The 16,847-nt window shown below is 38.6% G+C and overlaps 2 protein-coding genes across 2 annotated transcripts; one reads left to right on the top strand and one right to left on the bottom strand.

Moving 5' to 3' along the window:
• Positions 1 to 3,789: 3,789 nt before the first annotated feature.
• LOC130722043 (desmethyl-deoxy-podophyllotoxin synthase-like) lies at positions 3,790 to 4,903 on the top strand. The gene has a single exon (XM_057572634.1). The coding sequence runs from the start codon at positions 3,815 to 3,817 to the stop codon at positions 4,769 to 4,771; it is 957 nt and encodes a 318-aa protein (XP_057428617.1). The 5' UTR covers positions 3,790 to 3,814; the 3' UTR covers positions 4,772 to 4,903.
• Positions 4,904 to 12,522: 7,619 nt separating this feature from the next.
• LOC130726662 (PLASMODESMATA CALLOSE-BINDING PROTEIN 2-like) lies at positions 12,523 to 16,298 on the bottom strand. The gene is made up of 4 exons (XM_057577965.1): positions 15,869 to 16,298; positions 13,938 to 14,423; positions 12,936 to 12,966; positions 12,523 to 12,840 (listed from the first exon to the last, which is right to left on the bottom strand). Exons 1-4 carry the CDS (start codon positions 15,927 to 15,929, stop codon positions 12,666 to 12,668), a joined length of 753 nt encoding a protein of 250 aa, XP_057433948.1. The 5' UTR covers positions 15,930 to 16,298; the 3' UTR covers positions 12,523 to 12,665.
• Positions 16,299 to 16,847: the final 549 nt, after the last annotated feature.

Below are 16,847 nucleotides of genomic sequence, written 5' to 3'. Positions count from 1 at the left end.
TTTACGAAAATTGGTTAATTAGTTACTGTGTAACACTCGAGAAATCGGGGCGTTACAGAAACTCTAAGTTCTTCCATGCTACAACAGTTCAAAGAAGGGACAGAAACAGACTAGAGCGGGTCAAGAATGATAATGGTGAATGGGTTGAGGGCCAGGCCAACATCATGGAAGCCTTTCTTCAACACTATGAGGGGATCTACACTGCTGAGGATTGTGATCAAGTGGAGGAGTGCCTACAATGTGTACCAAGACTAGTTTCTGAAGAGCTGAATAAGGATCTATGTGAGGAGGTTACTACCCAAGAAATCACAACAGCTCTCAACCATCTTGGAAGCCTAAAGGCCCCTGAGCCAGATGGGTTTAATGGAGCCTTCTTCAAGCATCATTGGGATACAATCCGAGAGCATGTGGTTGAAGCTATTCAACACTTTTTCCAAACAGGGGAGATCCCATAGGAGGTTAATGAAACCTTAGTTGCTCTTATCCCCAAGATCAATATCCCTGAGAATGTAACTCACTACCGACCAATCAGTTGTTGTAACTTTCTTCTCAAGATGATAACTCGAATTATGGTGTCAAGATTGAAGGGAGCTCTAAAGGATATCATCACCCCCAACCAAAGTGCCTTTGTTGGGGGTCGTTTCATTCAAGATAATATTGCTATAGCACAGGAAGTCTTCCATGGCTTGAAGAGTAGGGGAAGGGAATTAAAAGACTATGTTGCAGTCAAACTGGACCTTAGTAAGGCATATGACCGTTTGGAATGGCTTTTTCTGGAGCAGGCTTTGCTAACTTATGGTTTTCACCCCAAGTGGGTCTTTCTAGTCATGAGGCTGGTTAAGGGAGTCACCTACAAGTATAAAATCAATGGGTTCTTGAGCCAAAATTTAATTCCCAAGAGAGGACTCAGGCAAGGGGACCCCCTTTCCCCGTACCTCTTTGTTCTTGCTGCAGATGTCCTATCCCATATGCTTATTAGAGCCCAAGAGGGGGGTAGGATTGAGGGAATCCAGTTCGCCAGCACAGCCTCGAGACTTACACACTTGTTGTTTGCTGATGATTCGTTGCTTTTTGCTAAGGCAACTGAACAGGAGGTGTACCAACTTCTGGACATACTAAACAAATTTTCTTTGGCCTCAGGACAACGCATAAATACAAGTAAATCTGGCATAGTTTGCAGCAAATGGACCCACCTTAATGTACAAAGAAAACTCTGCCATTCTGAACATGAGAATCTGGGACAATCCGGGAAACTACTTGGGGTTGCCGGCAATTTGGGGAAGAAACAAAAGCAATGCTCTTGGCTGGATTAAAGACAGAATTGCTGGGAAGATGGAGGGTTGGAAGGAGTCCTTACTCAATCAAGCTGGTAAGGAGGTCCGTATTAAGTCTGTTATTCAAACTATACCAACCTATGCTATGTCTATAGTGAAATTTCCTAAAACCTTCGGCTCTAAACTTAACTCTGAAGTAGCCAGATTCTGGTGGAAGGGTAATAGAAAGGATCGATAAGGGGGTTCATTGGAGAAGGTGGGACAGATTGACACAAAGGAAAAATGAAGGAGGAATGGGGTTCAGAGACTTTCAGTTCCAGAATATAGCCTTTTTAGCCAAACAAGCGTGGAGATTGATTAGGGAACCTACTTTCTTGTGGGCCAGAGTGCTTAAAGCAATATATTTCCCTCACAAGAACTTCCTAGAGGCTACCAGATCCTCCAAGTCGTCTTGGATGTGGACCACCTTGATAGAAGGGAAAGATTTTATCAAACATCACAGCAGATGGGTTGTTGGAAGGGGAGATGCTATTAAGGTCTATGGTGATAAATGGCTTTGGTCAGGCACTGTCATTCCAAAAACTAATAATAGACAGAACATGCTAGTGCAGGAGCTCATTGACCCTGGATTGGGTGGCTGGAATCACAGGAAGATAAATGAACTATTTGATGATCACACAGCTCTAAAAATCCTCCAAACTCCAGTGGGGCTGACAGGTGGGGGAGACAATCTCATTTGGCCGCATGCAAATGATGAGGAGTTTAACATCAAGTCAGGCTACTGTATTGCCAAGCTGGAAGCTCAACAGGGGGCTCAGAATCCCAATTCCTCGCACAACATACCTGAGGCAGTGTGGAAAATGATTTGCAAAAACAGAGTACCACAAAAGACCATGAATCAGACATTGCAGCTCTCTCTAGCATAGTCTGGAATATTTGGAAGGAAAGATGCAAGGCTATTTATCAGTCTGTTAGTCCAAATCCTTGGATGGTTATGGTTCATGTCCAGTCCAATCAACAGGAGTGGAATCTAAGCTTACACAGCAACATGCAGATTATCAGGGAAGAGAATAGAAGTGTACCTGAGAGGGAGGGGTGGATTCCCCCACTCGAAGATTCAGTCAAGATCAATGTAGATGCGAGTTGGACCCAGGGCAATCCTTTCTGCTCCATTGGTTGTGTTTTCCGGGACTCTCAAGCAAATGTTCTCCTAAGCTCATGCAGGAAAATCCTGGCTCCAACCCCGTTAATATAGCTGAAACGCTGGCGCTTAGAGAAGGGGCTCTGATTGGCCACAACCTTGGCTGGAATAGTGTGATCCTTGAATCAGACTGCAAAGTAGTTGTTGAGGCTTGTCGTTATGGAAAACAAGTAGGGGAAATCAGGGTGTTAGTCCAGGACATCATTGACCTTCAACAGAAATTTCATACATGCATGGTGAAGTGGGTTCCAAGAAGTAAGAACTGTGTTCCTCACCTCATAGCCCAACTGGGTCTAAAGAATCTCCTGCCTCCAGGTTGGTTATGGAACCCCCCTAAGCCTATTCAGGAAGCCCTTGTTGAAGATGCTCGAGGCATTCCTCCTCGTCGGTAATTCTTCCCTTTTCTGCTTGGAAATTTCTGGCCTTTGTGCCGAGTCCTCCCCCATTTGCATGGAATTTGATTCAGAAGAGAAGCGTCTTTGGATGTAAGCCTCTCGTTCTCTAGTGGTGTGACTCAATTTCCTGGAGATCTCCTTAGTTTGTTGGTTTGATCTCCAACTGGTTTCTGGGACCTCAAGCATAGAAGGAAAGCCAAGAGTTTTTTTTTTTTTGTGTCTACTGCTTGTTGCATTGAAGAGGCAGCTGGAAGCAATTATGAGGCAGAGTCAATAGTGGCTTAGATTAGTGAGCTTTTTGTATAGGTAGTTGAAGTAAGTTACTGCCTTTATGGCTGGCACATGAGTGTTGGTCATCCTGTCGGTTACTTTCTCTTAGATTATTTTGGTGTCTGATTTCTGCCTCCTTTTTTGGTTTTTTGTTTTCCTGTATGCTTCGCCTCTCTTGTTTTCCCTTCTTGGGCTTGGGCCTTGTCCCTTTATCAATGATACAACAACCTTTGACAAAAAAAAAGTAATGGTCAGTTTTCAACCCTTATTCTAGAATTACACTGGTATATTATTACTGTCAATAGAATTACTCCATTAGCATTGGCTATCATGAAATTGTATTGTATAAGTGCAGTGTACATGGTACAACTTCAAAGCTCAATCAAAATTGTCATGAACCTTTTTCATTTACTTTTGTGATTTGTTCACACATAAACACTGCCGGCAACAAGCAACATTGATATTTTGTTTTGTTTAAATGTTTAATGGAGAATACGACAATTTTCTTCATCATTTTTCAATATAATAAAATGAAAAAGAAAGTGAGTATTAATATATAAAGACTTTGACATGATCAAGGTTCATACTATACAGAGAAAACTGCAACATTTCCCCATTCTTCTAGTTGTATATATGTTGTCATGAAAGGATTCTAGCTAAGCAACTAAGCAAGCATGGAATTAATGGAGCCTCAAGTTCCAATATCTGCAATCCTTGGTTTCCTTTTGTTGGTGGTAATAACAGTAATCAACATTATTTCTGTTTTGAGATCAAAAACTAAGAATCATCATCATGCAAAGTCCAAATTGCTGCCACCAGGTCCAAGAAAACTACCTCTCATAGGAAACATGCACAACCTTGCAGGATCCAACCTGCCCCATCATTCCCTAGCAAACTTGTCTCAGCAATATGGGCCTCTGATGCACTTGAAGCTTGGTGAGCTTTCCTGCATAGTGGTATCTTCCCCAGAAATTGCCAAAGAGGTGATGAAAACACACGACATCAACTTTTCAAACAGGCCACCTTTTCTTGCAGCACAAATCATCAGTTACGGTTCCAAAGGGATCACTTTTTCCCCACATGGAACCTATTGGAGACAGATGAGGAAGATTTGCACCATGGAGCTGCTATCAGCAAAGCGTGTTGAGTCCTTCAGGTCAGCAAGAGAAGGAGAGTTGTCAAAATTTGTTAAAGATTTGATTTTGAGTGAAGGGTCACTGATTAATCTCAGTGAGAAGCTTGATTCGTTAGCATATGATTTAACATCAGGTGTAGTTTTTGGTGGTGCTATACAAGCTAAAGGTAAAGAGCAATATAGAAAACTAACCAAGGATGTGTCAAAGGTAGCAGGGGGGTTCTCTGTTGCTGATTTGTTTCCTTCCATTGGAGCTCTTCAAGTTCTCACAGGATTTAAGACTAAACTTGAGAAGCTCCACCGTGAGATGGACAAGATAATAGAGGACATTGTAACACGTCATAGAGACAAGAATTTGAAAACAGGGGAAACAGGGGAAGATCTTGTTGATGTTCTTTTGAAACTGCAAAAGCGTAGTGATCTTGAGCATCCCTTATCAAACAATATAATCAAAGCTACAATTTTGGTTAGTATATTACTGTTTAACAGTCTATGAATAACATTTGCGATTGTTAATATCAGATCTGATCTAAGATAAAATATGTTCTCAATGAGATTCTTTTCATTTTTGCGTTTTCTAAATGATACACAAATCAAAATTTAGCTATATACAATGAAGAGATAATGATGTTTCTTACAGAAACTTTGGGGTGTATAAGAGTTTAAACGAATATATTATGTGTTGTTACCCAGAAGTAGTCAACTAGATATATAGATCAATAGCAAGTGTATCTAACATTTAGCTTCTACTAAATGTATTTGAACAAATGAGCTCTGGGGAGAATTGGTATATAAGTGCACAATTCAACCCTAGTCATCTTTCTTTTTATGCACCCCCGTGTGGCGACATGGGACGTGGATGAAGAAAAAGAGCTCCTACAGGAATATTGACCTGTTGTCCATCGACTAGGCCTTTCGGCCTAATTTTAGGCCCTGAGTCACCATCAAACCTTACGAAGGAATTGTTGAAAATGTGTCACACATGCTCAAATACAGTACGGTTTTTTAAGTTCCATATTGAATACGGAACTTTAAATCCCGTATTGAATAAAGTGGGGTGCGAAACCCAATAGGTGGGGTGGCAAACCCAATTCCCTATTGTTGAGTGTTGTAGTTGCAACTCCCTTCAATAAACTATTTAAATCTAAATATATTGTTGGACTAATAAAGGGCAAAACAAAGGAGATGGTTTTAAACTTCAGGATAAAATTTCACATTGATCTTTAAAGAGCAAAGCACAAGTGGATCAGACACCACATCTCTCACCCAAAACCTTAAGGCATTGGGTTTATGGGTCCATATACTTATAAACTGCTCAAAGTTATTTTTATTTTCTAATGTAGGACTTACTCACACTTGATACACAAAAATCTCCCCCCAAGTGTGAGTCCATCTCAAACGAAAGCGGAAACCTTCAAATACTTGGGCCTCTAAATACATGCATCGTTGTTGGGCTGATCAACAAGACTTGTCGCATGGTCACAACATTACTAGGAAGACTTTCGACACAAGGAGCCGGTCAATATGATCAAACAACCATCTGCTCCAATACCACTGTTGGGCTCAAATTAATGGGTCAAACAAATGAGATTGTTTAAAACTTGGGGATAAAACTCCACATTCGGCTTTAAAGAGCAAACCACAAGTGGGTCAAACACCACATCTTTCACCCAAAACCTTCGGGCATTGGGTTTATGGATAAAGTGCTCAAACTTATCCTTATCTTACAATGTAGAACTTAAGCACACTTGATACACAATATATTTATTGTAGGCGTACATCACTGTTGAAACTGAATTGAGTAAATGTAAGTTATCAACATAATACATATCCTTTATGAGTTAGTAGTTCTGAATTCAAATTCTCCTAGTTTTCTTGAAATGAGATTTTCTATTGAATCTTTTCTTCCTTTTCCATCCCGACTCTTTAACACTTAACCAAATCTGCATCAAGAATAATTGTTGCATCTTCTTAATCAATAACTATTTCATATATACATCGGAAAAAAGAAAAAGATTTTCCAAGGGTTGCAAATTAGATAGCACCCTATTTTCCACTCACAATTTTGGTCTCTCTACATCTTGTTTCATTGTTGAAGTTGTACTTCCCACCGTGCTCACAACTCTATTTCCCCTTATTATAGAGTTGTCACTTAGGACCTAGGCCCCCGCCCTGACTCACATAGGCTAAAGTCAAAATGCCCCACATATGAAAAGCTGATAAGTGCCAAATTTACCTGATTTTCTATATTAATTTGGGTACTTATCTGTTCTAAATGTGTAAGTTATCTTTCAAATTATCCCTCAAATAGGTTAATTTAGTAAGTAGATAGTTTATATATAGATATTATGTAAGATATGTTAGTTTTATCATTTAGACTCTTTGGTTTTTATTGTAGGAAAAAAGTCAAGAAGATCCAACTATTTGAAGATCAAAAGGGGCTAAAAATATTGAAGTTCGCTTAAGCCAAAAGTTGGCTCGCTTAAGCCAAACTACATGGCAGTAGCAGTGGCAGATATATTGAACTTCGCTTAAGCCAAATGTTGCCTCGCTTAAGCCAAATTACATGGCAGTAGCAGTGGTTCTGGAAGACAATTCGGCTTAAGCGAGAAATGGTCTCGCTTAAGCCAAAGACCTTACCTGAAGGTGAAGAAACCTGCTCGCTTAAGCGACACCTTTATCAGCTTAAGCGAAACTGTTGCCCTGTTTTATAAAAGGCTCGACCAGATCAGAATTGGAGCTCTTGGCATATTTTGGACCTCTTAGAGAGAAAATTGCATAGAGAAGAAGGAAAGGAACTTTGGGAGCTTTGATCCACCATCCATCGTGCTGGAGACACACCGAGGACGACACGGGTCACCGCTTTCACCTTAGTTTCCTCTTGTAAGCTTTGTAAGCAATCCATGGATATGGGTTGCTAAGTTTCTTTGTTGGATTTGGATGTAGCCTTTAACTATGATTTGTTCTTCTTGATTTCTATATGAAAATATCGTTTCTATTACATGATTCAATGGTTTTCTCTTGTTCTTAATGCTATGTTTTAGTTTGCGCACCTAGAACATATCGCTTGATTCGGCGTAAGAGCGGAAGCTACAACGTCTAGAGTCCGACCTAGAGTTAACCATCTAATAAATCTAATTGCTAGGAATAGAGTTAGGTTTGTTAGTCCCTTAAACATCTGAGCTTAAAGATAACTTAGCTTTTCTATGCATGTGAGGAATCAATGTTTAGGAAAGTAAGTTATAGATATCCACTCATGTGAGGAATCAATGAAGTAGGGTAGAAATGGTGTAGATGAATCATAGATAGGAATGAATTTCCATATAGAATCATAGGACACTAGTAGTTAAACGGTGAAGTCCAATTCCAACAGCTTTCTCATCTTGATATCAATCGTTTTACTCTCGCTTTGTTTAATTTGAATGTGTTTTGGTCACCAAAAGAATTATCAACCTTTTGAAAATCTATTGCTTGGGTAATTTTACTAAAGAACGGCATTTGTGTTAGCAATTCCCTGCGGATACGACAAAACCCTATGCTATACTACAATTGAATCTTGAGGATTTTGAAAGTAGTATCAGTGTAGAAAAATCTCTCAACAAAAGCCACGGGGCCAAAAGCCTTATGGGCTAAGGCCAGCCTAAGGCCCCAATAATTTTCACACACACACTCTCTCTCTCTCTCTCAACACTAAATCATAAACCCAATTGAATAGACAGAGCTGACCTCAGCTGGTTGGGCCAACACGGACCCGTCTAGCTGATCTAAAATCTGATATGTGAACTCTCAACACTACACACAACCTGAATGGATCAAGTCGACGGGATACGAGTGTGTCCGCGACGGGTCATGGGTGCTTGCGTCGGGTCGGGCATCGAGTCAGGCAAACAAAATGAGTTGCGGGTTTAGGGTTTATGGTGGGTTCAGGTTGGGTTTATGGCTTGTTTTAGGGTTTAAGATGGGTTCAAGTTGGGTTCAGTTTGTCGGCGTCAGTTGGGGCGAGTTCGCGATGAGTCAAGTGGGCTAGAGGCGGTCAACGCCAATTCGGGGGTCCAATGTCGATTCAGGAAGGCAAAATGGGTGGCCCAGATGTAGGGTTTAGTTTTCAAGTCTGATTTTAGAGTTCAGGGCAAGTCGGGTATGATTCAAGTGAGTTGGCGCCGACTCAGGAGAGTTGGCACCGACTCAGGCGGGTTGGCGCTGGGTCAATTTAGAATAAGGTTGAGGGGAAACTTTCGAGAATTACTTTATCAATTTAATTTTACAAACACATTTTAAAAAATATAAAAAATAAATAAATAAGGTAATCTGGGGATGTGGTTTAGCCTTAGGAAAGATCTGACCCCAATTCCTAGTGAGCAAAAGAAAACATGGGGAAAATGGGGTTGAGTGGGCTAGTGCTGGGATCTAACCCTTGACTTTTATTTTACATATATAGTGTAATTTCGGATGTTTATAAGTTGGAGCAACTTTTTTTATTTATTAATAAATTTAGTGCAAATCACTAATGAGATTGGCACTAAATTGGGTACCGGGAGAAGCTACCCTTGTTTGGAGGATTGGTGATGGGTCCACGGTTAACATATGGACGGACAATTGGGTACTGGGAGAAGCTACCCTTGTTTGCCGCCAAGATTTGGTTGTCGAGTATAATTTAATTTATGTACCATCTCTTATTGACCCAGCCAACAATTGTTGGAAGCAAGACTTGATTGAAATGGTCTTTAACCCAAGTTCCGCGGATAGAATCTTATCAATTCCTTTAGGGATGCATGGGGGCATGGATGCTTTATGTTGGCCTGACTCCACTGATGGACAGTACACGTCCAAGGGAGGCTATAATTTCATGCGGCAGTTGATTGCTAGAGACCAAGCGACATCCTCGTCTTCGTCCAAAATGGAGCCTAGGTTTTGGAAGGATTTCTGGGCAACTAGAGCCTTGCCTCGGTGCAAAGAGACTTGTTGGCGTGCGATTTCTGGGTACTTGCCACTGAACGAGCGTTTGTTTCATCGCCGTGTTGACGTTGATCCCGGGTGCAACATCTGTGCTTCAGCGATGGAACATGAGGATCATCTCTTTTTGCTTTGCCCAACAGCGAAGAGAGTGTGGTTCGCGTCTCAGATTGGTGTGAGGGGGGACTCTTTTTCTTCGTTCCAAGAGTTTTGGAGGGCCGTGATTCAGCTTGGTGACGACGAGGTTGCTGCCATGGCTCAGTCGATTGTCTACGCTCTTTGGGAAGCACAGAATCAGAAATGCTTTCAGCAGCGAGAGGTGATCACGGAAGCTGTCCTTGGACGTGCGCGTGATCTCATGGAGGAGGTCTAGGTTCGCGACCAAGCTAGTGCACCAGCAGTGGCTTTCCCTGCGCGTTGGAGGAGACCTGGTCCAGGTATTATAAAATGCAATTTTGATGCATCTTTCCTTGTTGATGGTCCAGCTGGGATGGGCATGGTGGCGAGGAATAGCGAGGGAGAAGTTATGGCAGCAGCTTGAGGTGGACTATGCAATTGGCTATTGACTTAGGATTTCGCCGGATCTTACTGGAAACTGATTGTCTACAACTTTTCAAGGCTTGGAAAGCGAAGGAGGCCGGCAGATCATATCTTAGTTCTATTATTCCAGATTGTCGTTTATTAGTTTCTGCTTTTGATTATGTTAATCTTAGTTTTGTTAGACGCACGGGTAACACTGTTGCGGACTTTTTGGCTAGGAACGCTGCAACCTATGCTGGTTTTGTATGGGTTGAAGAGGTTCCTGATGCCGCTCTTCCTTTCATTATTTCTGATGTAACTCTTCTGGAGCCAATTGACATTTAATAGAATTGCAGTTTACTTTAAAAAAAAAAAAAAACTAATGAGATTGGCATACTATTTTTTCATCTTTTTTCCTCTAAAACTGTCACTTCCATTGGCGATACTAATTTTCAAAAGTAGGATCACTTCCTATTCATATTCATAGTGTCGTTATCATTGTGTAAATCACTAGTTAAGCCATTATGGGGTCTTGCGGAAAGTGCTTTGACCCCTTTTGGAAATATGCTAGCCAAAAGCAAACGGATTATCCGGTTACTTTGACAAAACTTGACTTGGATTGGAATTTTGATACTTAGTTTCTATAAATAATTGGAGAGACAAAAGCAACTATATATATACTTTGTTATATGAATTTATAGCTTCATTGAAACATAGCCAACAAAATTGCGCATCTAATAAAGCATTTTGGATCACATAATTAATGTTGTCGAGCTAGCCGAAAGAGTGTCGATTTCCTATAAGTTAATGCAGTATCTAAGAGACATGAGCGAGTGTAAACTTTGTCCGACAGAGGGGAAACACATTATTGACTTAGCTTCACACCAAATAAAAAGTTTAGGGTCATTATACTTGTTTACGAATAGTTTTGAGATTAGATAGTCGTCTAGATCAGTTGAGAAACCAAACGCAATGATTTCATAATCGTTTTCCCTACATTTAACTATTTAAGGGACTGAACCAACTAGTGATTAAGCATGTGAGAATCTTCCAGAAGCCCATGAAATATCTTCAACCTTGCATTTGAGCCTCTACATCTCCCTCAAATCTTGTCCATGTTCAAGTCTCTAACCATTCCACTTCAATTTATTATTGGCTAGACCTAGACCTACGACTAATCCTTCATTATCGACTAAAATTCCTAACAGCTAGTTTGTCACATCGACTAGCGAGTTTTTTGGCTACCTTAATAGTCATTAAAAAAAATTTAGGTGCCAACAACAACCACTTAGATCCATTTAAGATTAATAAAGTTACTTAAATTTACTATAATTAGATTTAATGAGCCAGTTCACTCGAGCTGGCTTATCAGCTGGAAGAAAGTGATTTGAGCTGATTGAGCTAGCTCACTTTTCTAGCTAACCTTTGAAATTTTTACTCGGCTCAATCCTCCACGAGCAGATGGTTTGGTGACTTGACTCACTTTTTATTTAAAAATAATAATTGACAAATATTCATTAACAATTACAAAAAGTACTAGAATATTAGAAAAATGAGAGGAAAGAAGTCAATTTTTCAATGTAAAAAATTAATAAAAAATTGCATGAAATAAAATGATGAGAAAAGAAGAGGGCCAAGAGTGGCAGAGGTAGTTTAGGAATGGAATATGGGTAATTAACAAAAATATCACTTAATTCAAGAGACTAAATACACATTTTAAGACATTAGAGACTAATGGAGCTAATTATAGCGGAAGCTCTTAGTCTTCGATGGTCTATGGAGCTAGTGGTTTTCGTTCGGTTCAGTTTGAAACAGATAGCCTTCAGCTTTACCACGCGTGGCGAGGGCTTTGCTATTTTTTTTCCTCCTTTTGATTGTGTGGATCTTTCTTTTGTACGTCGCGATGGTAATTCCGCAGCGGATTATACAGCTAGGAATGCCTCTTCTTTTCCCGACCATGTTTGGGTAGAAGAGGGGCCTCCTGATTTGGTACCGTTCTTGGACGCTGATGTTTTGGCTTCAATGCATGTTTGATTCTATTGATGAATTTTCCATGTTAAAAAAAAGACTAATTTATTTTTCTCCCTAGTTTTTATTTGTTTTCTCCCTAGCTGTCTCGGCTCACTTTAGTTCCAACCCGTTTAAACCACCAAATTAGATGAGCTGAGCTAAGAAAACTAACCAAATATTAACCTCTATTTTTTCAACTCACCTCACCCAAAATGTGGATTGAGCTGAGTTGGATCATGACTGAGAGTCCATTATTTCAGGTCTAGGGGAAATCTATGGAATGTATCATTCTATCTCACAAAATTATAAATGCAAAGCTTCATCAGAACAATAGAACAGAGAATACTTTGACCACTTTGATTCTTTCTTTTAAGTCTTTCCTTTTATATTTTAAGATTCTTTGCCTTGAACTAAAGCAAGCACTCCATTCCCTATCAGTTTTTGGGATAAAACTTCTATAGTTTTGCAAATAAAAAAGTAGCCATGAGATTAAAGCAAGCAATGAAACTACTTGTTTATCCACATATAATAAGTATTACAAAATAAAAATTATATTTGGTCTCCTTCATTGAACATTAACCTTGACATATATAGCTTGCTTGATACAATAGGGAAATGAAAAGTAAAAATGCAGTAAAATGACTAAACAACAGAAAAAATTGCAGATGAATGCTACATAAAGAAAAATTTTCATCTTTCAATAGATATTACAAAGTAAAATTAATTAAGAGGAAGGGGAAAATGTAGCATAAACACTACAAAGAATTAGGATAAATAAAGTATGGTATAAATCTCTACTAATACTCATAATATAATTTTCTACAGATTGTTCTATCATGTCTCTATGTACCTTCCTTGTTACACAGTTAGATGTGGCTAGAGAAGCAAAATCTTAATTCTCATTCAAGTTAGATATAATTCATTCTGAAAATTGTTATTGCCCATAGAATGAGGCAAATTTGTACAAAGCTATTTGATGTGGAAACTGCTGCAGCAGAGGCAGAGGGATTCGTTGGTACAGGTACTGAACCAAAAACATTTGCACCACTAGAGATTGTTGTGTTCAAGAGTGATGAACTAGTACTGCAATTTTAGGCACCATTACCAAACATGAGAATGAGATTTTCTATTAGAAATTAATAAAGCATATGAAAGAAGATGTAGTTAAAGATTGTCACCTAGTGGATGGATATTGACATGTCCCAGTACCTGCAACATAGATATTAGGATAATGTTACTTGTACAATCTATGTTCATAAACTAATGTAAATGTTTCCATGTTCTTAATTATTGTGATAAACAAGAAGACAACAGATATTGACAAGATGCATAGGAGGTGTTTGAGATACGGCCTCAAATAAAGTAGAAAAAGATAGAAAGCTTGACTTGTGCATCACTCAGTGTCACTTTTTTAGTTCCCGTATCACGAAGGCACTTTCAAAGTCTATTCAAAGAGCTTTATTTTGTTTTATCTTGTCTGAGCATATTTGGACCCTGCAATCTCCACAGGGATACACCTGATTTGTGTATCAACTTAGTTGACAGATAAAACTAGCACTAGTACTAGCTTTCTAGACTCACATTTTGATTTGTATCTTATATTTTTACATTAAAAATTGTCATGCAAGTCCTTCTACCATTTACTATAAAGACAGAATCAATTCTGCCGAGAAGCTTTTGTGATAATATCTGTGTGATAAAATTGATTCTGAAGAAAAATAAATTGATGCAAACATACTATAAGTATGTGTTTATTTTCAGGTCAATGAAAAGTGTGTTTGTTTACATGTTTACAAACACTAAAAGTCCCTTGCCGAGACAAGGGACATCCTTTTCCATTTGAGTGTTTCCAAACATGCATAAACAGAAAAACAAACACACACAAAGTATGTTTCAAATAGTTTGAAATGTGTGCAAATAAAGAAACATGCCTCTATTAAGTTCTAAGCCAAACAGATGTTTGGGGTCCTACAGTGAAAAACAAACAGATTTTTGTAGTATGTTTGAATCAGTTTATTTTTTGTGAGAATTAATTTTGACACTCATAAGGAACTCAATCTCCCTAGAACTGATTCTTCATTTAGAATCATTGGTAAAACTTAGAAGGATTTCCAAACAGGATTTAGTACCTAAATTTCTTGTATAGAGTAAGGCCATATACTCATATTTAGAAGCCTTACTTGGGTTAGTGCTAGTGATGACAGCAGTTCCACCAAAATTGCAGCTATTTGGAACTGGATTCTTCTGATAATACTTATTGAAGGCATAAGAAGCATGGTCACGGACAGAATTCGGGTTGTAACAGCTTCCACTAGGTTGAATTTCAGAACAATCAGCGCGACCACAAGCATAATCCAATGCTACTTGCAAAGCTATCTGTGAGGCACTTGGGGTTGCAATGCACCAGCTTACTCCTGAAGAAGAAGGCACTGAGAAATTTGAAGTAGTACCTGGGAGTGTTGAGGCTGGAGAGACTGTGTCTGGGTTAGAATTGGGATTCAAAACTGGATTTGTTGATGTGGTGGGAACTAAGTTGGGAATTGTAGTGATTGGAGTGGTAATATCCTTTTGAGAGGTGGAGTTTGGAGCAGTGAATTCTACTTGTTTCTCTTCATGCCTTACTACATTCACATGTTCAGATGCTACCTTCTCTGTCCCACATGAACCTGTATTAGCATGTTTGGATCAGCTTCTCTTTATTCAAAATCAATTCTGGCACACAAAAGCTACTCACAGAAGCTTCTTCCCATAATTGATTTTGGCTTTAGAATCAACTGGAGAAGAATTACTAAACAATGCAATATATTGAAATAACAATTGAAGTAAGTTATTTTGTCCTCTTCCATGTCTAAAAGCATGTAAAGGGAAATGGATTTTCAAATCATATTTAAGATTGTGTGTTTTTTATGAGGGGGCAAAGAAAGTGCCAGCTGGATTCAAATTGTTCCCACAGATCTCAACCTGACATGAAACCAAAAATGTCCTTTCATTCACTGTAGTAGGAAAATTTTGCATAACTGCATTCAAACTAATTATTATGGAGTGAACCTCAAAATTCGTCCATGAAAGATACAACGTCGGGCAAATTCATCCATGAAAGAATGAAATACCTTCAAATGTCTCTGAAGTGTCAATTGTAGGTCAGGTTGGTTCCTTCATCACTTTTGGTAAACTAACTATTCAGAGATTTTTGAAGTGACAGAGGAACCAACTTAACCGACAATTGACACGTACAAGGACTTTTAAAGGTATTTACTTCTTTTATGGACAAACTTGCATGACACAGTGTCTTTAAGGGACGGATTTTAGGGTTCACACAGTATTATGCACTTAGAACTCCTCATTGTTTCAAAAGCCAACATGTTATTTATCACAGTATAGGCCACTATAGAGTAGGGTATCTTATGCATAGCCAAAAAAAGGTCTTTCCTTTGTATCTTTTCAGGAAATTGGTGGCACTGGGGAAAGATGGGATAAAAATATCAAGTGAAACTGCAGAAAGATGATGATGATGATGATGATGATGATGATGATGATGATGATGATGATGATGATGATGATGATAAGGACTCAAATTTCTGTGTTGGACAAAGCTCTTTGATTTCTTAGAAGAACTGTTTGAAATTTTGAACTACATAAAAGACAACATCTTGAACTAGGACTGGTATTGCTATTCTTAAAATAAATTATTGGACAGAATAAAGTGCTCAATTGCTAACTATATATATTCCAACATTACTCAGAAAAATAAATGCACCCAACTGGTCCAATATCTCTATTCAAGTTGAATAACAACAAAAAAAAGATAAAAAGAGATAGAGAGAGAGTGAGTGAATAAAGAAACTGAGATGTCAGACTCCACTGCAGGAAGTGAATTTTGTCCACACAATTCAGGATATATTCAGGTGGTCCAAAGAATCTAGTGGTTAAAAGAGACAAGCAGAGAATATATCCAAATGATGAAAAATACAAAGGGAAGCAAGCAATTGAAAGCAGAGGAAAATAATGGGAAACAAAGATAATAAGCATTGAAAAACAGAAGCAACTTAGCTACCCATGGAAGAATGGAAATATAGGAGCTAAATCAACAAAGGGGGAGAAAGGAAATTACCAGAACAGAGAAGCTGAACAAGTACAAGTATAAGCACATAGTTATTAAGACTCCTATCCATCTTCAGCTTTATTGTTCTGTCTGCTTTGTTGCTTCTTCTTCAATGTGGTTCCCAAATTATGCTAGTTCTTCCTTGGAAGCAACGAGATAGAAATGAAGATATCATAAACTAGAGATTGTGACTGACTGCGTGATCTATGGGAAGAAAAGGTGTTCTGTGGGCTAATCATGGGAATAAAAAACATATATATTTATAGACTAAGTCACTAAGTGCACTCTGAGAGACAAAGAAGGAGAGGATTTGACAACAAAGGATGATACATAAGGGTGCAAGCAAGAGAAGGAGCAAAAGAGGAGGGAAAAGGTAGGAAGAAGGTTGAAAACAAAGTAAAGGAGGAATTGTTTGGAATTTAAGCTCAGTGTGTGGGCTAGTTAGTGATGATTGTAATGATGGTGCTGATGTGTGAATTGCCTTTATTCTATGCATCTCTTTATAATTAGTACTGTTTTAGAGAACTTATCATTATTACTTTTTTCTTTTTCTTTCCCCGTTATTTATTCTTGGCAGGATATAAAACTCAGTCAAAAATATTAAACTTCCTCCAGTATGTTACTAGCACCCTCCTACCCACCATGCATCCCTTTTCAATTCTATCTTCCCCTTTTTCTATTCTTATGATCATGGGTCATGTCATAGCTAGAAGAAATTCCCATGATCATTTGGAATTTTAAGTTTTTTGTAAATGTGGGATTTACATTTTTCATGCATGAAGATAAAATTGTCTTTAATTGTTATAAAAGTATAACATAATAAGTCCAAGGCTCATGAGTAACTTTGTGTTTTGTAGTTGGTGAGGGGACCATCTCACCATCTACATAAGGTTAGAAACCATAGAGATTTCAGCTAGTGAAAGTTCACCCCAAAGGTAACCATCCAAAGATACTTCCTAATCTACACTTTAATTAGACCAATTGAATT

Source organism: Lotus japonicus, chromosome 6, assembly GCF_012489685.1.
Source record: "Lotus japonicus ecotype B-129 chromosome 6, LjGifu_v1.2".
NCBI lineage: Eukaryota > Viridiplantae > Streptophyta > Magnoliopsida > Fabales > Fabaceae > Lotus > Lotus japonicus.
Note: the sequence above shows the minus strand (reverse complement) of the source record. Positions and strands in the feature narration are given on the sequence as shown.

Bases quoted from the DNA above. Each gene is read 5' to 3' on its own strand.
- LOC130722043 (XM_057572634.1), top strand. From the start codon at position 3,815: ATGGAATTAATGGAGCCTCAAGTTCCAATATCTGCAATCCTTGGTTTC.
- LOC130726662 (XM_057577965.1), bottom strand. From the start codon at position 15,929: ATGGATAGGAGTCTTAATAACTATGTGCTTATACTTGTACTTGTTCAG. The intron at 14,424-15,868 runs GTAATTTCCTTT...ATGCTAATACAG, and splicing joins TGTTCAGCTTCTCTGTTCTG to GTTCATGTGGGACAGAGAAG. The intron at 12,967-13,937 runs GTAAGGCTTCTA...TCTATGTTGCAG, and splicing joins CATCACTAGCACTAACCCAA to GTACTGGGACATGTCAATAT.